General features: G+C 44.9%; 10 protein-coding genes across 10 annotated transcripts; 5 read left to right on the top strand and 5 right to left on the bottom strand.

The window, feature by feature from the left end:
- The first annotated feature begins 96 nt into the window (after positions 1–96).
- Positions 97–1281, top strand: V1513DRAFT_108829 (uncharacterized protein). Its single transcript, XM_066894118.1, has 3 exons — positions 97–352; positions 405–684; positions 739–1281. Exons 1-3 carry the CDS (start codon positions 210–212, stop codon positions 859–861), a joined length of 546 nt encoding a protein of 181 aa, XP_066756265.1. The 5' UTR covers positions 97–209; the 3' UTR covers positions 862–1281.
- V1513DRAFT_477049 (uncharacterized protein) lies at positions 924–2680 on the bottom strand. Its single transcript, XM_066900226.1, has 4 exons — positions 2229–2680; positions 2110–2178; positions 1712–2049; positions 924–1654 (listed from the first exon to the last, which is right to left on the bottom strand). The coding sequence occupies exons 1-4, from the start codon at positions 2589–2591 to the stop codon at positions 1075–1077; spliced, it is 1350 nt and encodes a 449-aa protein (XP_066756264.1). The 5' UTR covers positions 2592–2680; the 3' UTR covers positions 924–1074.
- Positions 2681–2713: 33 nt separating this feature from the next.
- V1513DRAFT_436557 (P-loop containing nucleoside triphosphate hydrolase protein) lies at positions 2714–5106 on the top strand. Its single transcript, XM_066896800.1, has one exon. It carries the CDS (start codon positions 2866–2868, stop codon positions 4645–4647), a length of 1782 nt encoding a protein of 593 aa, XP_066756263.1. The 5' UTR covers positions 2714–2865; the 3' UTR covers positions 4648–5106.
- A 79-nt stretch (positions 5107–5185) lies between these two features.
- Positions 5186–6477, top strand: V1513DRAFT_436556 (uncharacterized protein). The gene has a single exon (XM_066896799.1). It carries the CDS (start codon positions 5379–5381, stop codon positions 6318–6320), a length of 942 nt encoding a protein of 313 aa, XP_066756262.1. The 5' UTR covers positions 5186–5378; the 3' UTR covers positions 6321–6477.
- Positions 6478–6586: 109 nt separating this feature from the next.
- V1513DRAFT_461936 (uncharacterized protein) lies at positions 6587–7689 on the top strand. Its single transcript, XM_066899914.1, has 2 exons — positions 6587–6817; positions 6919–7689. Exons 1-2 carry the CDS (start codon positions 6693–6695, stop codon positions 7487–7489), a joined length of 696 nt encoding a protein of 231 aa, XP_066756261.1. The 5' UTR covers positions 6587–6692; the 3' UTR covers positions 7490–7689.
- V1513DRAFT_408819 (uncharacterized protein) lies at positions 7579–13738 on the bottom strand. Its single transcript, XM_066895685.1, has 7 exons — positions 13344–13738; positions 13168–13286; positions 11056–13117; positions 10625–11005; positions 8608–10575; positions 8410–8557; positions 7579–8359 (listed from the first exon to the last, which is right to left on the bottom strand). Exons 1-7 carry the CDS (start codon positions 13605–13607, stop codon positions 7851–7853), a joined length of 5451 nt encoding a protein of 1816 aa, XP_066756260.1. The 5' UTR covers positions 13608–13738; the 3' UTR covers positions 7579–7850.
- A 123-nt stretch (positions 13739–13861) lies between these two features.
- Positions 13862–15188, bottom strand: V1513DRAFT_436548 (40S ribosomal protein uS8). The gene is made up of 3 exons (XM_066896798.1): positions 15118–15188; positions 14749–14896; positions 13862–14394 (listed from the first exon to the last, which is right to left on the bottom strand). The coding sequence occupies exons 2-3, from the start codon at positions 14879–14881 to the stop codon at positions 14135–14137; spliced, it is 393 nt and encodes a 130-aa protein (XP_066756259.1). The 5' UTR covers positions 14882–14896; positions 15118–15188; the 3' UTR covers positions 13862–14134.
- V1513DRAFT_436544 (Aspartate/glutamate/uridylate kinase) lies at positions 15189–17746 on the bottom strand. The gene is made up of 7 exons (XM_066896797.1): positions 17330–17746; positions 17058–17245; positions 16897–17007; positions 16750–16845; positions 16515–16689; positions 15719–16462; positions 15189–15662 (listed from the first exon to the last, which is right to left on the bottom strand). Exons 1-7 carry the CDS (start codon positions 17373–17375, stop codon positions 15607–15609), a joined length of 1416 nt encoding a protein of 471 aa, XP_066756258.1. The 5' UTR covers positions 17376–17746; the 3' UTR covers positions 15189–15606.
- Positions 17722–18981, top strand: V1513DRAFT_436542 (Atp23p). Its single transcript, XM_066896796.1, has 3 exons — positions 17722–18154; positions 18220–18476; positions 18530–18981. The coding sequence occupies exons 1-3, from the start codon at positions 17938–17940 to the stop codon at positions 18755–18757; spliced, it is 702 nt and encodes a 233-aa protein (XP_066756257.1). The 5' UTR covers positions 17722–17937; the 3' UTR covers positions 18758–18981.
- Positions 18767–20632, bottom strand: V1513DRAFT_436537 (kinase-like domain-containing protein). The gene is made up of 5 exons (XM_066896795.1): positions 20372–20632; positions 19776–20314; positions 19435–19722; positions 19149–19380; positions 18767–19091 (listed from the first exon to the last, which is right to left on the bottom strand). The coding sequence occupies exons 1-5, from the start codon at positions 20483–20485 to the stop codon at positions 18972–18974; spliced, it is 1293 nt and encodes a 430-aa protein (XP_066756256.1). The 5' UTR covers positions 20486–20632; the 3' UTR covers positions 18767–18971.
- Positions 20633–20648: the final 16 nt, after the last annotated feature.

Here is a 20648-nt window from a genome sequence, read left to right as displayed (position 1 = left end):
AAAACTGTATTGTAGGTCGCCTCAAAGTATCGACTGTGATAAATAATGAATGAAAAATGTGTCGCCGTCGCCGGGAAAAGTTGGAACATTTGAGCCGCACGAGTGTAAATTTTGCAAACTTGCCCAGACCTCGCTGCTAATTTCTGGTCTGTCATTTCATATTTATAATCTTGTTTTTTGGTCCCAAATTAGACGGATTCTGAGATATAATGAGGCCATTAACTGAGGACGAAACGAAGACGGTGTTCGAAAAGCTTGCAAACTATATCGGGCGGAACATTACACACCTGATCAACCGACCTGATGATCCACACTGTTTCCGGCTGCAGAAAGATCGAGTGTACTATGTTAGGTAGGTTTGATATTCCTATGTAAAGTAAGTTACATGCTAATAATTATCCTAGAGAGAGCGTCATGCGCTTTGCGACATCAGTCGGACGTCTTGAGCTTATGTCTCTAGGCATCTGTCTAGGTAAATTCACAAAGACAGGAAAATTTAGATTACACATTACCTCGCTCGAATTCCTTGCGCAGTACGCGCGTTATAAGATATGGATCAAGCCGAATGGTGAAATGTCATACCTCTATGGCAACAACGTGCTGAAAGCACACGTTGGAAAAATGAGCGATGATATTCCTGAACATTCTGGCGTTATTGTCTTTGCTATGAACGATATTCCCATGGTAGTGTTTTGCGTTATTGTGGCTAAAGATTGAGAATCTAATGTTAGATTTTAGGGATTTGGCGTTACGGCGAAGTCAACCGCAGACGCAAGACGACTGGACCCCACTGGTATTGTGGCATTCAGACAGAGCGACATTGGAGAATATCTCCGAGAAGAAGATACTCTTTTCACATAATTGTCAACATATATTACTTACACACGGATGGTCAATGTTAACGGTTTGGTTTGGGTAAAAACTCGTGTTTTGGACATTTTATTAGCTTGCATAATAGTAGAATGCTGTTAATCCATCGCATTCGTTGAAGCGATTCCCGTAAATGATTCACTTTTGATTGAACATATGTCATAGCCTACGTCAATCATACAAAATGACTACATTCGCCAACCTTTATGCCTTTGATTCAATCAATAACATTTCTGCCTCTTTGTAACGGCCCTGAGATTCATAAAGCTGCACTGCAACTGCGACGAGACCAGGATACCTTGGCACCCCAGACGCGAGGATCTGCTCCACAACCTGCGCAGCGTGATCCACGTTCCTCTTCTCCATAAGCATCTGTATGCAGGCCAAACCCAATCCGATATTCGACGGCTCCTTCAAAAACTTCTTTAATAACCGGTCCAGGATATTCTTGTTGGAGTATTTGCCCCCAGTACTGAACGGATCCAGGACAGCGGGCCGGAAATTTAGCAATCGAATACCCTGATCCTCAGGGAATTCCTCCAAGTGCCGCTTAATGCCTTTCTTGACTACGGTTTCTTTGCCGACCTGATACTCGACTGCTAGTCGATTCTTTTGCAATAGCCGTCGTTGGAAGTTGATGTAGGCTGATTCCGAAGTCTTCGTTTGCACAATTGAATCCAGGAGTCTCAGATTAATATGAGGATTCGCGTTGTCGTATCCCGGGACATTTGCCAGGTACAGAAGGTTGTGAATAATCAGATCCTTTATAAGAGGCTCCGAGATCCTAGTGTCCGTCAATACCAGCCTTATCCGGACAAAAATGTGATAGAATGTCGCTTACGATGGTGCGTCGAAACCAGACAATATCTCAGCAGCTTCGTCCTTCTCTCCGAGTAGAATATGAACATATGCAGCTTGGATCAATATCGGATAAAGTTCGTCCTGCAATTCCTTTTCTGAAAGCCCTTCAAGAGCTTGCGCCAACTCTTTCGCTTGCTTTAGGAGGGACAACGCATCGCCGTACTGCCTTTCTCCCATTTTCAATGATGCCATATTAAATGCTTGTTCGTGCGAGACTACGGTCGTATTCGGTGCTGGCGCTGAGGCGAAGTTCCACCATCGCTGTTGCGCTTGTATAGCGAGAATATTGACTACTACGTCGTGATCCTCACCATCAACCTACACCACCACCTCGATTAGTACCTTCGCAAGTCAAACTAGGGCACGATGCAAACTTACCAAATATGAACCTTTGGACAACTCATCATAAGTCTCCTTCGCATCAGCGAAATTTTCCAACCGGTATGCCTAATGTTAGGTTAGTACGAAAGGCCCCAAACGCACGCCAAATAACGTACAATCTGTGCCTTCAGGTGCAACAGTCCCCTATGCTCTGTAACGCTGCTCTCTCCACTCCTGATTGCACTCTCAGTCATATCCTTCGCAACCTCAAGCTTTCCAAGTCTATACAAACAGTATGCCCGCTCTAATGCCAACTCAGAAGGCTTCAATTCATCGTCTCCAAAGACTTCCAAGGCCTCTGAATACCGATCTAGCTTAATCAAAGCAACTTGTTTTGCCCTCTTGGCTTTGATGTCGGTAGGATCTTGACGTAGGAGCCTGTTAGCGAGATCGAGCACGAAAGTATGCTCGTCGTTCTGTGCATGGACAGTCAACTTCTCGAGCAGCTCTTGCAAAGACGCAGTGTTCTTTTTTGGCATTGCTGACTGATTCTATAATGTCGAGACGGCTGTAGAGTGGGCAAGTTGATAGAAGTTATGTCTGGTCAGAACATATTCCGTCCTCGACTTCATGTGTGAAACAGAATTCAATCTCAGTGTGTGTTATTTTGGCATGCTTTTACGGAAGAAAAAGTAAGGTTTGTACCTTCTTCGAGTCGCCGAAATCCCCCAGGTCAACAACAACCACACCCGACCAATTCCAAAAATTTTTCGAAGCTCGCTACTCTATAGCAATCACAAAGACACTGTCGCTATGGTGTCCTTCTCCAGGTCGATATATTTTAGGTGTCGGGAAGGTTATAGAATTCTGTTTAATCCTGTACTGCCGACTACGGTACCGTGGCAATCCACACGCGGATATGCTAGACATGTGCCACGCAAAAGCTCCTCCAAGCGCACGAAGTACGAAAAGAGCAAGAAATACGTGAAATACTCAAAGCCAGCGCGCATGATTCTATCAAAGAGCGTTATTGCCCCGTCCGATGCACAGCGGTCCCGGTGGAATCACGACGATTTTCGAAGACAGAAAGCTGTCGTGAAGCAGTTTACAGAGCGACAACAATCGACCCCATATTTAATTGGACCACCCAATGCTGGTGGGTTTTCCGTGCTCAAAAACATTGAATATGAGGATCGTTTACCATTAAATGCGACTGTCGCTCGTTTGAGCTCCTTTGAATCGCTACGGTTGTTACCCGTTGTGCGGAATGCATTATATGGACGTGCGTTGCGGCAGCTTGACGAAAAACGACCCTCGGCGATCCAGGCGCTTGCGATCCAGAAGTTGATGAGACTTCCCTCGCCTACCGTCCGATTGGCACAACAAGGACTATTGGCAAAGGAGGATGAAACCGATGAGGAGTATTATGAACGGAGGCGATATCGAAAGAACTTGAATAAAATGAAAGTCAAATTAAAGTCATTTCTGCTTGCTGCAGAGACTGGTTCGGGAAAGACTCTTGCGTATCTGCTTCCACTTTTCAGTATGCTCAAGGAAGAAGAATTGCAGAGTGCACCGGCGGTATGGGGCTTACCGGAAAGGCCGTATATCAGATCAATTATCCTCGTCCCGACTGCAGAATTGGTTCAGCAAGTTTTGGTACAGGTTAAGGATATGTGCCACGACATCAAGCTAGCTTCTGCCGGTCTATCGCAGGAATCTACGAGGGGAGTCGCCGACGGCATTCGCAAAAAGCAGATAGATATTTTAGTGTCGACACCTGTCCCACTTCTCAAGTTGATTCACAGAACTGATTGGAACCTTCTTGATGATTGCCGAAAGATTGTAGTCGATGAAGCCGATAGTCTTATGGATCGGTCTTTCAAAGACGAGACCCAGGAGATCCTCGACACACCACCAAGGCTGGAAACTTTGGTGTTCTGCTCTGCCACAATTCCGAAGACTTTCGATAGAACACTTGCTCAGAAGTATCCAAATATGGAGCGCATCGTTGCACCGCATCTCCACCAGATTCCTCGTCGTATCACGTTCTCAACTGTCGATACTGCTGCCAAACCATTTTTTAATGATAAGCGGAAGGCATTGGCTGAGACTCTATATAATCTTGATCGAAGTGATACTGATCCTGGAAAAGTCAAGCGCATTGTCGTCTTCGTGAATCATCGCGAGAGTGTCTCGGATATCGTTGAGTATCTCAATGGCTTGAAGATTCCTACTGTTGGTCTCACAAGGGACAATTCATTGGAGGAGCGATCATCGTTGATGCGGGAATTTATCAGACCCTCACCGCTTCTGAAGGATGCTAAGGATCTTAACCTTGTTACTGGAAGTGTGAAGACGTTACGAGTGCTGGTCACCACAGATATTTTCTCCAGAGGCATAGACATGCAGTCAGTTCGAACGATCATATTGTATGATGTTCCATTTTCTTCTATCGATCTTATACACAGAGCAGGACGAACTGGTAGAATGGGCAGACGAGGTAGAGTAATTTTGTTGGCAACAAAGAGTGAACTGCGACCGTGGCTACGTGGCTTGGCGACTACGATTAATAAGGGCTATGCATTGGTTTAAGTGGCAGTAATAGGGTCTTGCACATATTTGGGCGTTCCGAGTTCCCTTCTTCTAGACATCTTGTACATATTGATTTACTAATGGGTTTGGACCATCCATATAGGAAAATTTGCATTCATTTCTGTGCTTGTTCTTATTTATCCGATGCAACTTCATCCGCAGGTTTAGCTTATGGCTTCGTATCTGTTGGATTATACAAACTCGGAAGATTGAATGAGTTCTTATTTGACAAGAAGCCTAAAGTTCAGCTGGTGGACTTCTCGATAGTCTCCTAGCCTTACTGTGGCTCCTACAGCTTTTTAATTTTAACGTACCTTTTTTATATTCACCACCATGTACTTGGCTGGAACTACCGTGTGAATTGTGAAATTGAAAAATACTACCCTTAAATGGATTGAGAATGCGTATTTATCATTATTGTGAACTCACAGGCATAATCAGCGCATTTTATATGAGCGGTATATGTTCACTTAGGTGATTCTAAATGTGGTGGAAAACACCCTTCGCCGTGTCAGATGCGGCTCCGTTGAGGCCTACACTCACTGACTACTAGACTAAAAAATTCCAATTCTAGTTATCCATACGTAAATCAACAGCCACTACTACATAAATATCACTCGACTATAGAGGATTATCAACTAGAATATTATTGTGTTGGTTCAGAAAGTGACAGCGTCTCAGACGGGGCTCCACGCGCGTGTTTACACACCGTTGCTCGAAAGTACAGCACAATGTTCTCTCGAATAACTCAAAACGTCAAACAAGCATGGAATAAAACTGTTCAGGAATTTCACGAATTCGAAGCGCAACAGGATGCGAAACGACAAGATAGACGCCGTGCACTACAAGCCCGCGTGCGTCGTGATGAGAGACTGCAAGGGCTTGTAATTTCTCCTCCTTTATCAGCGGCTGGCATATCCAGTTGCGAAAATGGAGCTATCAACTTCGAGAATGTCGGTATTGATAATCAAAAGAATTTCGATGGTGAGAAGAGGAAAAAGAGACGCAAGGTTAACAATGGTGAAAGAGCTACAAACTTCACGGAACAATTTCATCAGCCGGGTGCCCGCTCAACAGTACGCAGCACGTCTCCGAAAATCAGATTAGCAGCAAATTTACAGGAATACGAGGACAACTTACCGAGAGTAGCATCACGTGAGACAACCAGGGACACGGGTTCAATTGCTAACAGTCGTCCGGTCCTGCAATCCGTAATCTCCACGACGCCTGCTTGTATGTCGTCCGGAACGCGGCAAACAGCTAGTCTGGATACAGATAACGCAGCTGTGGAAAAGATGTTGCGAAAAAGGATTGTACACCTGGAGCGAGAGCTACGAGAGTCCAGAGGCTTGATTCAAAGGTTGCATGAGCAATTGGGAGAGCAGGATGATTACATTCGGGCTATGGAATTCGAAAAGAGTCGTGTTGAAGAAAGTCGGGAGGACGGACGAAGTGAAGGGGATAATGATGCTCACTATGATATTGAATACGGCTATGACATTGCAGAAAATGTGACGAATCGCCAGCATACCCGGCAAAGACAAAGAGAGAAACGTTCACCCAGCGTAACGAAATCGTCTAAACCGGACGTCGTAGAAGCTGTCGATGATAAATTGTTTGAGCAAATGTCGCCAGTGCCTTTAGCTGACTTAATCGCGCAGGCCGCAGAATGAATCAGGATATTGTAGTTAAACCGACGCCAAAAGATGGGTCTTTACGGCGTCGTTAAAGAGTATTACGTCTAGCCGATACAAATGTTCGCCAGGGACTACGTAGCTATGATATAATTTTATGTAATGGTTGATATCAAATTAATGGTAATTACGAACATTTGCAGTTGCGCAGGGAGGATATAGTAATTCCATCGACTTGGCCGGGGCACTTAAAGTTTCAATGTTAAGTTCGCACCCTTCCCCTGCCCCTGTTGTCCACGCTGCCTTCTGACTCCTGAAGCGTACAAGCAGGGCAATATCATCACTATTTGACAGGTACAACTCCCCACTCGGTGAAATTTATTGAAACGTTTGCCACGACTCCCAGATCGTATGCTCCGACTATTTCTGTTATTACTGAATCGCCACAATCGACGAATGTGGAGCTTATCGACACTATTTTCGGTCTTCTCGGTGCTATTCTGGGTGGTCAACGCGAAAAATATCCCACTGGCTTGGTAAGTGATGGCATATTCGGGCTTTTCGGGCTTATCCTTGCAGTCATAAGTGAATTGTTACATCTTTGGATATTCGTACTGACACTTGACGCTGCTATTAGGCACAGCAGGTTTTACAGATCACTCGTATACTACCTATGGATCAACAAAAACACGCCGGCAGTAGAATCAGACGTCTTCCGCACGCGGGTTTGGACCAGCCGTTCACCCGCCATGGAATGTGACCTAAACGGTCACAAGTCCAACTCCACATATTTCTCCGACCTTGATATTGCGCGTACAGATCTCATGGTCGACGTTTTCAAGAATATGCTCCTCAGCACCAAGAAAGAGAGCGGCATATGGCCCTACATTCCTCTTGGCGCGGTCGTCTCCATTTTCCGAAGGGAGATTAAGCCGTTTGCCAAATATAATATCAAGAGCAAGATCATTGGCTGGGATGAGAAGTGGCTATTCGTTGTCAGCAGATTTGAACTTGCCGGAAGCACAAACCCTTGCGCAATTTCGCTATCCAAGTATGTATTCAAGCTCGGTCGCAAGACTATTGCTCCGCAGGACGCTCTCAAGCAGTGCGGACTCTGGTCACCTGAAGTCGAAGCCAAAGGCTACGATGGAAGGAAGAAAGTGCAGGGACTTATGGACTTGGATCAGCTCGAAGAGGAAGAATTTTAGATTCTGCGCATGAGATCTATAAGTGTTGGTTTTGGTGCATTTGCCGATTAGAATATACGATATGGAGTAGATATGTTTTGAATTTAATACTGGGATTTATAATGAGGATGTATTCTAAAATATCAACAAATTTGTACAGAAGTAGTATACAAATGGCTCTTAGATTGTTGGAATCCTAATCATGATTCTTATTAACAGTAGTTTCATCATGTGCGAGCTCCCAGTGACTCTACTAAATTATCCACAACTCTTGTAACCAAAGAACTCTATAAATTACAACTGCATCGTTAACCAACTTTTTGCTTTCCTAAGCCAAATCCGATTCAATGCAATTTACAAAAATACACTCCACCAACGACATCTAGGTCAAATATCGATCCAAACTCTCACCCAAAATACCTTCAATAACAGGGACCAAATCATTTCTGACCTCTGTTTCAACATTCTCGTCGTCGTCCTCAAGCAACTCGGCGACGACAGGCACCAGCTGTGGTAACATGCTCAGCCATTCCTCACCTAATCGCTCATAAATCGCCTTCAGTGTCTTCACTGCCGTGATCTTAACATCTGAAGCTGTGGAATCGGCGTTCAATCTAGCGGTCTTGGCGACGCGCTTGGGGTCCAGTATCACCGCGTCAGAGTCTTCCTTGGCATCTTGCCAATCAGCCATTATATCATCTTCGTCGTCGAGGTCCCTCATGTAGTCCAATATAGACTTGTTTATCCTCTTGTAATGGTCTTCGGAAGAGCATGAAACTGCGAAAGCCACAATCGCCCGCTGTAGAAGGTCGCTAGAATGCACGCCAAGAGCAAGTTGGGCCAGTAGAGAGTCAGCAATCTTGTCGAACCGTACAGGTGCTTGCCAAAATTCTGCTTCAATGTTAGCATCTAAAATTATAATGATATCTCGTGATTTCTACCCGTCTGATCATTAGAGAATGCGGCTATCAAACTACCGATGACTGAATCCCAGAGTTCCCGATCAAGTTTCGTCTTGCCAGTGACAAAGCCGACCAAAAGATCAGCGGTAACCTCTACAATGTATCCATAGTAGCTCGTCACAATAGACTAAATTTGTGAGTACTATTATTGCCATTTCAGCTTGCTCTTCTACTTACCTTCAAAGACCCGAAAAGACGTTCAGAAAATTTATAGATGATAAGCAATCTGTTTCGACGCTCAGTCGAAGAACCCACCGGAGCTTCGGTGGCCCATTTCGTGGCTCGTACAAACAATGGTCTGAAGACTTTGTCATTCAGCTTTAACACTACTTGCATTGCAGTCTCTATAACCTCCATTTCCAGATCGTTGACAATCGCCTTGCCCGGTTCCCCTAGGACGTTGCGCGAATTAAAAGCAGACAGCAAGAAATCGAACAATTTGCTGGCATCCGACATAACAGCTTTGCGTGTTCCCCGCTCGATGACTTGGGTGGCGGTAAACAGATAAAACTTGATTATCGCGTAATCCGACCTGGCTATGACATCGTCCCAGTTCAAAATCAGAGACGCGAGTAGTGGCCTGGTCTGGATCTTCGCAATCACATTCTCCAGCAAAACAGTTCTAGCATCCCCGATCGATTGACTTTCTGCAAAAGCGTCCTGAGGGCCAGAAGAAGCTGACAGGAACACCAGACCGAGGATCTTTGTGAGGTAGCTTCCCATAAATGTCGGAATACGCTTAATAAGCGAGTCAATAACTGCAAAAACGGCAATACCCACTAATTCCTGACCGATAGTAATCGCCTTCTCCAGGATGTCCAAGATAATAGGAACCACCCGTGGAAGATATCCCAACATCCTAGCACCCAACGCCGTGCACAAGGTACTCAAGCATACCAAGCCTGAAACCGCTGTGTTCTCATCGGCGCACTGAATGCCTCTGTCGTCCAGAACCAGCTCCAGAATTTCTCCCACGAAAGCGTCCGGCTCTACAGCAGCGAACTTGCTTCCAAGAGTCTCAATAGCCTGCAGGCCCAGTTTCATAAGCTCCATGTCTTCAATATTGGCATTGGAGATAGCAGCACCAACAGATGGCAATATTTTCAATCCGGAGTTCTTGGAGATATTATCACTTACGGTACCATCATGCTCGAACTTGACTCTAATAAGCATAAGTCCGCGTCGAACGGTAAGAGGATCATCTAGTCGCGAAATCAATGTCTCAAGGACTGTAACAAAATCCTGAATTGAAAGCAAGTTGAGAACCGCATCCAGTGAATCGTATGCTTCAGTCTGATACTCTTGATACTTCTCCTCAGATGTCGTATCAATAATAAATAGCAATTTCTCAATACAGCCACCAATTGACACCTGGAATGCATCAATATCGGAGTGAGAAATTTCTGCGGCTGTGCCTCTGAAAATCTCAGCTACCTCAGAGCGGAGAGATGGGCCGGAAACCATAATTCGGAAAAATCGTAGAAGATCAAGCTTGGACGAAAGTAGTTTCTCAGAAGTGAACCCAGTAACGTCGTCCAAATAAGATTTAGTCTCATTTGCCATCGATAGGTCGAATGGAATGTCAATGACAAGACTAAGGTACCGCCTTGCTGCCTCAATACGCTCATTAACGGTGAACCCTCTCAAGTAAACTTCAACGAAGTCTTCGAGTCCTTGAGCGTCGCTGACTTTGCCTTTCGCAACAGCATCCCAGTGACGCTTGCCTAACAAACGTAATACGAGATATAGACTTTCATGCGAACCCAAGGTCTTTACAAGTGTAGTAAAAAGCTTTACTCTTCGGTGGTACGGGATATGAGGAAACGCATTCACGAAACTCAGCAACAGCTCCACAGTGCCAAATGCAATTCCGTCACCACTGTTTGTCGACTGGGCTAGGGCAGGAATGACTTGCGAAATAGTCTGTTGAATAACGTGGGCTGAAAACTCGTCATCCTGACGGATCGTATTCGCGCCCATGAATGTAAATATAGGCATAACGCTGTGAAGGACAAGTTCAGGAGACAACTTAGCAAGCGCTGATACCAACAGGAGGAATTTATTCTGAACTTGAGGAGATGTCGAGCTTCGGATACAGCTAACGATGATGTCGATACGAACGGAGTTCGAGTCGAGTTGCGAATTCTACCCATCTGTTAACCAGGATCATCCGCAGCCTATCGAATACACTTACGTCCATAGTCTTTATAATTGGTAGCATGCAATCCACCAGCACTTGCTGCGTATATTGAACTGGCAATGAGCTATCAGTTTTCAATAGGAGCAACTCTCCCAAAATAGCAAACAGCTGCTTCAATAGTGGAACATGCTTCTGAGGCTGGTTTCGCTCTAGCAAATCCAACGTCAAAGTCAGCCTTCTCAGATTTCCGTGAATAGACTGCCAAGCGGCGCCTGACTGTTGATGTTGTGAAGTACTGCTTCGCCGTCGTCTCTTTGATGGCTGCTGAGGTTCGTCTCTATGTTGTGTGCCAAGGTTCGAATCGCTCATAATAGCCGAAAAGATTTCCGTTGACAGCGAGAGCTGATTCAGGACTTCCAGGGCAGCAAATTGCACCTAAAACTAATTAGTATCTGAAGAAAGAGAGATGCCAAAGAAAATATTACATTATTGTCCAAAGCCAAATCCACAAGTGTGCGGACCAAGGATAGTTGAGTGTCATACTTCCAGTTATCGAAGAGCTCCGCGATCCTCTCACCAGCAGCATCCGACAATCCAGGAACGTCAGTCCTGATAGAGTCCTCCAGAAATTTTGCTCCATCCTGATCGCTGCCAACCACGACCTTCATGATGGTTCGCTCAAAAAGAGCCGACGGAACTTTCTCCCTCTCCAGGCTCTCGATAAGAGTGTTTCTCCGCTTGATCCAAGTGCCCAATAAAGGTGTGCACAGTGCGTAGAGTGAAATCGGAGTCTTCTTAGAAGCAATCAGCATCGAAAGAATACAATATTTTATTCTGAAAAATGGTGAGCCGGTAATATGACTGCACAAGAATGCAAGCACCGACGTCTTGAAACCAACTTCTTTCTTCCTCTTTTCATTGCTGATAGCAACAGAACCGTCAACTAAGTTGCCAATAAGCGATTTGATGTAGTCACGGTCCAATACTGCTTCTTCGGATCTCGGACCAATTTTGTCTTTCAACAACACTCGCAGATCTTTGTAACCAAGCCACTTGAGCTGATCTGTCTCAGATCCAGCACCATACAATGACTCAAGTCCCCAGATCTGTGGTGACTTCGGAGACTTCTCATACCGACAAGAAAGGACAGTAATGCACTGAGCAGCTGCCCTACGTACCTTCTCGGAAGAATCCGTCAGAGCAACAAGGAGATAGACAATAGTAGCTTGCAAGTCGACCGTCTCCGACATATTATGCACCAATGTGCCGAAAAAATTAAGGGCAGCTACTCGAGCAAGTACAGGGTATGAGCCGGTCCACATTCGCAACAGGAATGACAAAGCCAATCCAGACTCGGATGGGAACAGATTCTCATTTTTAATAAGCAAAGAGAGAACCTCCTTCTTCTCCGCAAGGCCCTGTAGATAGATCTCGGCTAAACCTTCGAATTGCTTTGTTGCTGTCGGCGCCAAGAAGGATGTATGCTGTGGCTTCCGAGCCCTGTTGATACGCTGCTCAAATGTTACCTTAGGCGGTGAACTAATTTCCACCATGGAATCGTCCTGATGAGGCGGTGGTTTCGCCGGTTGGAGAGTCGTCTTTAACTTCAACTCCATTTCGTCGACATCCATGTTCAACTGTTGCATGGCGTCGAAGAAAACATCCTTCAAAGCTGGATCTTCAAGGCACTTATTCAAAGTCTCTCCAAGTGCACTTTGAGTCTCAGCGCTAGCATCCGAGCTATGGGCAATCTTGAGAATAGCGTGCGCAACAGCAGATTTCTGAGAGACCGACAGCGACTGCTCAGAAAGAAGATTAAATACCAGCTCAAAGTTAGAATGATCGTATTCGAGGATCGCGTGAATGTATGCAACAATGAATTTATCAATCTTGACCTTCTTTTTAATTTCCGCCAGGTCTTGAGAGAGTGATTCAATCTTCTCAATAGCTTTCCAAACGCCATTATCGAGAGGCACATACTTGCCATCCGGTAAGTCGTAGAACTGAAGTGTTTGGGTTAACGCGGCCAAACCAGTCTTCGACGACTTCGTGGTCCAGTTAAGTGCGATACCCTTAGCGAGCGCGTCTAGTACGTCATTGCCGAGTCTGCATTGCGAGACGAGGACAACAACTATCATGTACGCTGCAGTCTGCGCTTCCGGCGATTTGCGCGCAGTAATAACAGTCGATAGATGCGGAAGTGTTCGCTCCGCAATGGTCTCCTCAAAGATTTTCGCTTCTTTCATGGACAGGATGGCCGAAATCGTTGCCGATGTCCAGAATGATAGCAATGCGTGATACTCGTGATGGGCATTGATATGCGTAATCACATGCTCAGAAATAAGACTGAATAACTCTGCATCGCGCGACAATGCTCTAGTCAGTAAATTTCGAGGCGGAGTTGTCGCTGTGGTCTTGGAGTTGGACAAAAATGAGAAAAGTGGCGGGAGGGGAAGTGAGATGGTGTCCAAGACTCTGGAGAAAATAGGATGACTGTAGTACGGCAAGAATGTCAACAGAAGAATCTCCGCATTCAACTCGTTGATTCTATACGGTATTAGCTCTTAGTTCACGTATCGACCAGGTTAATTACTGACTTGAATCGTCGCACTAGCCATTCTAGAGCTTGAATTGCCGGTTGCAGCAAAACACGTGGGCCAATGAGCGCCAAAAAGCTCTCGACTGCCCTGTCCAATACAGCATTCTGTTCCGGTGTCTGCGACGGCCAGGTTAGCATAATTGTGCGTATATACAAATCTTCATTGTTGCGCACCTGAACATATCTATCGATCGAGATACTGGTCTCAGAAAACAAACTCTTCTCAAACGTCCGAAACCGATGATCGATGGATTCAAGATCCTGAAGTCCCTTTAATGCAACCAAATATATACTATCCAAATCCTGAGTAATAGCATCTTTGGGATCGTAGATCAACGAAACTGCGTGCGATTTCTGTCGTCTCTTGCGATCAAGTGTCGAGGCGGTAACAGCATTGGCTTTGATCAATGATAGCTGTCTCCCCAAAGAAGACGCCATAATGGAACTTATAGACACTTAGAGAACCGGAGGAAACACACCGCACAACAGCAACTTACAAAATGCAGCGTTAAACCGAAAGGGTGAAAAATATGTTATGCATGCAACCACTATTATTATGCTGTTTGGCACGGCGCAAGAAATTTTTTTGTGGGCCCCCTGAATTTCTACTCCCAATTTGCAATTCCGCCAAACTTTCGCAGGTGTCCAACCTTGGGCCCTTCCGCTTATCAAGTACAAATTTTCTTGATTACTTTGTCTCCAATACATTAGCGTCATAATACTCACGCAAAGATTATATTTTGTCAAGCATAGTTATGCGTTTTTAGCTGATAACAGACACGATCAACAACACAAACTATAAATAACGTGATAGCGTAATCATATAGATTCTAGAACTTAATAGCCGTCAATTCACATACAAGAGCTATATATGGCCTTTTCGGAATGCATAGTTCATATAATATGATCTCTTCCCAATAAATTACAAGAAAGTTTTAATTTTACATGTAGAGAAACACTTCCATTTAATAAACGAATCCCAGAACTTTTCCAGCAACGTGCTTTCTTCGCGCTTCCTCGTGATCCAAAATACCAGCAGAGGTTGTAAGAATGATGAAACCGAACTGACGGGAAGGTAAGAGGTTGGTGACCCACTTCTCGATATCGCCAATGCGGACATTAAATCTTGGGGAGATGACACCACACTTGTTTAATCTTCCGTTCAATTGAACAACAATCTTTCCTGATCGGTGGTCGTCGACCTCCTCAAATTCTCCAATGTAGCCTATTGCAAACTATTAGTCATATTGCAAGCCAAATTTTTGTTGGGAGGTGGAGCCAGAAGGCTTAGCGACTTGAGAGTAATAATGGTAGGTAATATTGTGGGAGAGAAGTAAACGCGAAACAAGACTGAAAACCAAGCCAGCGTGTAAGAAGCATCTCTTCAAACCCGCGAAATTAAATTTTTCGAACGAGTTTCAATCTTCCGGGACATTAAAAGACGAAGACAGACGGGAGCATGCAGTGCAATTCGTCCAGTTATCACCCGGGTTGGAAATATCGGTTTTATCACTCCATCCAAATCGCCCTGCCAAAGTCGCGCCTACCTCCATGCTCCATTGCATAAAATCAAACATACCGTGCTTCTGCATAACAGTCAAGAACTTGACAATGACTTTGCTAGAAGGCCGAATGAGAACCTGTCTCTTGCCAGTCTTCTCGGCGTTATTGATAGCGTTGAGAGCGTCATTAAGAACGGACGCACGAGTCATTTTGAATTATATGATCTGCATTAAAATGCTATTAGCACCGCGCTTATTGAGTGTCCTTGTTAAAAACAAGTCGATAGTGAAGGATTCAAAAAGCGCTCTGGACATCGAGCAATGCCGTATCAAATCAGGGCCATAGGACCTTGACCAGAGGGCAACTGCAAGTCCAATTCCGGCCCGTATCATTCCTCTTCTCTATCCCATCTATTGTAAATAAAATATGCATATTATCCACATACCTTGAGTGACTGTTACTGGACGGCGATTGCTGAAACGAACAGTAATTTGAACGACTGCAGGAGTTTTGAGAACTCCGAAGTTAGCGCAGTGCAAACCGGCCACGCCGACTGTACGTAAAAAGCCAGTCACGGCCACTACATGCCAGTCAAAACCCTACATCCTCAGCCCTCGCACACTCCAAACTTGTGTACTCCGCTCCTACGTTACAACTTCTGAGCCGCACCTGGAGCGGCCTGTGCATGAGTTATCACATTGTAATAGACTTCGACCAATTTGCTGAGCCTATTGGAACACGTACATGTTGGAACTAAAAGGCGACAATAGTGTTTGAATTTAAGTTGGATGACAAGAAATTAGTCACTTGTGTTCCATGTGGACTGATCAATTCCAATGACAATAAGAGTAATATTGTTGAATTGCTGAGCTCGGAATCTATCATGCACGGCCCGCCACCATTTCTGCCGTAACTATCTCTATAAATATACAATCTACACATGTTTAGGCGCAAAAGCCAGATTATCTCGGTGTGCAATATATTCCGAATCTAAAATCCATTAGTATATTGTCTTTCCAGTAGTAGTATCCAACAACGGAACATACCTGAATATCCAAGTAATGATTCAATCTCTGAACTCCTCAGACCCATAATCCGTGCAATCTCCACCGAAGAATAATTTACGATAGCCTTACCAACATCTTCACCATCCTCAAACACAGTAGCTCTTACAGCTTTCTTAGCTTCCCCATCGCCTTGATGTTCTCTCTCTGCTTTTGTTAATACTTTCCTATCAACTACCACCAGCGACACGGCTTCTGAAGCACTGAACGTCCCCTCCACATCTACAACGCCAGCAGGTAGTAAGCCTGCCTTATTCGTACGCGTAATGGCCTTATATGCGCCAGTATCGATATACACAATTCCGTGCGATTTCAAGCCATGCAGAATCCAAAAGTGACGATCTCGCATGGGATGCGATTGTGGAAGAAACCGGGTATGTCGTGGAGGAGGCGAGGATGGTCGGGATGGTGCTCGAGATGGAGAGGGAGAATCTTGCATGACGGAATCCGTGCTTATTAAAGGTGTAACAGAGCGGGCGGTAGAACGGTCGTCGGAGTCAGAAGCGGAGAGGTCGGACGGTACAGTGGGATTGAAAGTTTTGCTGCGGTCATTGCTGCCGCCTTCTTGTTGTCGAAGATATCGCAAATATTTGATGATGGCGTGGATATTGCCAGGAATAGATGATTTGGTGATTACAGTCGTCACGCCGGCCGATGTCGCCAGCTCAGCGGCAATCAGCTTAGTAACCATACCTCCAGTTCCAACACTGCTTCCTCCAGTAGAAACTAGACAATGTTAGCTCACACACTTGATAGTGTACATCATACAAGATCATACCATCAACATCGAGTTGACTGATATCGGTAACTACCTCGATGGGTTGAGCATCAGGATTTTTCCGTGGATTCTCGGTGTAGAGTCCATCAACATCTGTCATAAGGAACAGGTAATCAGCATTTGCCATTCCAGCTGTAATGGCAGACAATGTGTCATTGTCACCGAATTTGATTTCCTGTTTGTCAAAAATGAGTCCACAACCTCAAAGAGCCACGTCGAACTCTAACCAACGTACCGAAACGGATAACGTGTCGTTCTCATTGACAATTGGAATAACACCCATATGCAATAGTTCCGTTAGCGTATTTGCCGCGTTTAGGTATTGCGCTCGCTAAGCCCTTGTCAGTAAGGACTCAAATCGCGACAACTACAGCATACCCACATCAGCAATATCATTTCGGGTCAACAGAATTTGGGCAACAGGCTGATTCAACTGTCTAAATAGTTCATCCCATAATGCTATTAACCGACATTGTCCCACTGCCGCGATAGCCTGCCCAGTTAATCAGTCTTGTTTATATACCCGCTCAAAGCATCGCATACTTGTACTGTTGCGAGATGCTTAGGACGCTTCGGAATGTCTAATCGCTTCAAACCCATCGCGATAGCGGCTGATGAAACAATGATAACGCGATGCCCTTCTCTTCGCAGTTTCACGACAGTCTCTACAATCAGTGACATATTCGCGATGCGTGGTTCGTGGGTCACTTCATCGCATATTGATGACGTCCCTGTTTAAGGATAATGAGCTCTATTCTTCAGGAACTGTAGCAGCGTATTTTATGAAGTCACTGACTAATTATGACTTGACTTACCCAGTTTAATCACGATTGTTAGTGGTTTCTGATCTTTGTGCTTCATTGTCTAGAGATTGAGTAAGTCTGTTCTCTCCCAACTTCAATTTGCGCATATGTCGGTCGTAATGCTCTGTCGCTGTTGCTATTTGCTGATCTCGCAATACTTCATTTCTTCACTTCGCAGTGTTAAGACGAGGCCGTGTGAAGTATACAGAGCTGAGACTTTTATATTAGTCACAATTCGTATGAGGTTGGATGAAGGGTTCTTTGAAATGACTACCACTCAAAATTGTCGTGACGTATCAGGCATAACAATACCGAGAAATTTAAGTAGAATTTTCGAAATTTGAGTTTGAAATGAGTGAATAAATTCTGCCCAAAAGCGTTTTTAACTACAGGACGACCGAGATGCGGCGCCCAAAAATTAGATTTTAGTGACAAAGTTTAAGGTTTTCCTTCGACGGCTTTCGAGAATCCAGCTACTCACGGCACTCGGATCTCAAGAATAATTTATATCTATCATATGACTATCGGCTTACCGGCCCGAGTGCTGCAGCAGCGCTAACTATATTATTGTCGCCAGCCATTGATCGGTTACACATCTCCGCAGCAAGAGATAAGTTACAATGTCGGCATCATCATCTCCAGAATCGAATTCATCCCAAACACCCGAACAACAAAAGCTTCCGCATGGCTTTGAATGGCTAAAACTGGTAGCATCACATTACACTGGCGCGTTAGACGAAAATGGAGAACAACACTATCATCGAGTGCTTGCGGAGAGACAGCGCGAAGCGTCGTGTAAACGGTGCGAGAAGTATCGCGACTGGAATTTGAACTACAGTGAGGACCGAAATACATTGGTTAACGTCATTCCGAGGTGAAATTCTGACCATCGATTTACATAGGTCCAACAGTAATTTTTATGAGAGAGCAAATTGAAAGGATTGGCAGTCAAGTTGGAAGGGAGCACATTATTTGCGACCATTGCGACGAATACAAAGCAGGCGGCTTCAATCCTAGTCTTGGTGTACTGCTATGTCAGAACCATGTGGCTAACCGGCTGCACCTTGAAGATACCTTGGCTCATGAGCTGATCCATGCTTATGATGAGATGAAGTTTCATGTTGATTGGACTAACCTGAAGCATCATGCATGCTCCGAGGTAAGTTCTTGATTTAAAAACATGTACGGGATGAAGTTAATAATCGACACCAGATTCGGGCGTCGAATCTAAGTGGAGAATGCCGAATGACAAACGAAATATTCCGCCGGGGGCAATTTAAAGTGACGCGCCAGCATCAAGAATGTGTGCGCCGACGAGCAGTTCTCTCTGTCATGGGGAACCCCAATTGCAAGGACGAAGAGATGGCAAAGAAGGCTGTAGCTCAGGTTTGGGATTCATGCTTCAACGATACACGACCGTTTGACGAGATCTACCGATAATACCAGACGTTCCAATATTATCTCCTTCGATTTGTACAGAAGTGTACATATAAGTTGTTACACCGCGCATTATAAATATGGACTAGACGTATTACCATGCCATATATTCTGAAAATGTGTTTTGCTGTGCATCGTACATAGATATCAATAACGAAAGTAGAATATTAACAAAATCCGAGCGCCATGCATCCACACATCGATTTCCTAGTCTCTTCTAATTCGATCGTCGATCGCCGCTATTGCTGTTGGGCCATAGTGGCCGATTCTTAACGATCCATGGATGATCTGGAATCTGGTCTAAAGGGAATCGCCTCTCAGGTTGATGTTGTAGCAACTACTCGGCTTCGTCAGTATTGATATTTGGAAAAGAAAACCATTGTGCATTACGTACATGCCTGATTAAATCCGCGGCTTCGACGCTCACAGACGGAGGAATTTTGAGGTCTACTTTCGAAATCCGCTTATACGTGGCCTTATGAGCAGGCTCTTCGAACGGAGGATTCCCAACCAAAAATTCATATGTCAACACACCCAAGGCCCAAAGATCAACCTTATGGTCATGGTCTTTAGCCTCGACCATTTCGGGTGGTAGGTAGTCCAGAGTTCCGCACATAGTGGTTCGACTGCAAAATGTTAGTAATCATCTCCAATCCATTCTCGCAATTATTTTCACATACCGAGACGAAGGAGTATGCACACTCCATCCGAAATCGGACAACTTCACTTCACCATCAAGTCCAATCAAAAGATTTTCAGGTTTTAGATCTCGGTGAATGATATGCTTCTTATGGAGATAAGAGAGTGCACTAGCAATCTGACAAATATACTGAGAAGCTAAAACGTCACCGAAGCGACCTTTCTTTCGCAACACTTTGAACATCTCTCCCTGACCCGCATATTCTAGAATCAAAAAGACTCGAGAAGAATCATGAAAATGCCCGTAGAGCCGCAATATGTTAGGATGCCTACTCAATGCATCAGGCTGAGACATAATTCGCATTACCAATTAACTGCTTACCTCAAGTTCGACTGAATCTCAATCTCTCTTCGAAATTGTTTTTCAACCTTGAAGTGAATAAGTTCTTTCTTTTCCATGACCTTCAAGGCGCAAACGTATCCTGTAGCTTTATCTCTAGCGCAGTACACCTTTCCAAATTTGCCTTTCCCGAGTTTCCTACCAATTTCGAAGCTGTCAAGCGAATACTGGCGAAGAGCTTGAACTGGAGGCTGTTTTACCAGGGCAGCGATTGGCGGCGACGAATTACTCCCACTTGAGCGGTGAGAATCATTTTGCGCATTAACAACATCGTGAGAGGAGAGATATCCATGAGGTGTGGGCCCAATACCGGCTTTATGCATATTCGGCGACGACGGAGGAGGCATTTGGGATCCTCTTGAGGACGACGTCCCAGTATTCGTGTGCAGGGCATATTTGAGTAGCGGGTTGCGGACGACACTGCTAGAGAAGCTATTGATAATTTCTTTGCTGCCAGTGGCACTGTTGGACGTCGCCGACGAATGCTGAGAAAGATGGCTGCTCGTTGCCAAGGTAGACGACTGATTTACGTTAGCAACCATATCTTTGGCCAACCAAATAATAATGCTAGCTCCTACCTTAAATTTTCCATTGCCACCATTTCCATTTACACTAACGGGATAGTTGGGTCCGTATGAATCGTGAATCGTAGTCCTTGACAGCCGAGACTCCAGCGTCCGCATGGAAGTCATGGTTATCAAATCGTATCCAGTGAATGCAATATTGTTGCACGTGGCCGACCCACACTTATTAAGTTGGCTGTGGCAAATTTCTATAAAATTCTGGAATGATGTCGTGTTGGATGAAGTGTGTTGTAAAAGATGCGTCAAGCTGACCCCTGTACTCATCGATCGC

The sequence above is a fragment of the Lipomyces chichibuensis genome (assembly GCF_038497645.1).
Source record: "Lipomyces chichibuensis strain CBS 12929 unplaced genomic scaffold V1513scaffold_2, whole genome shotgun sequence".
Classification (NCBI taxonomy): Eukaryota; Fungi; Ascomycota; class Lipomycetes; order Lipomycetales; family Lipomycetaceae; genus Lipomyces; species Lipomyces chichibuensis.
Note: the sequence above shows the minus strand (reverse complement) of the source record. Positions and strands in the feature narration are given on the sequence as shown.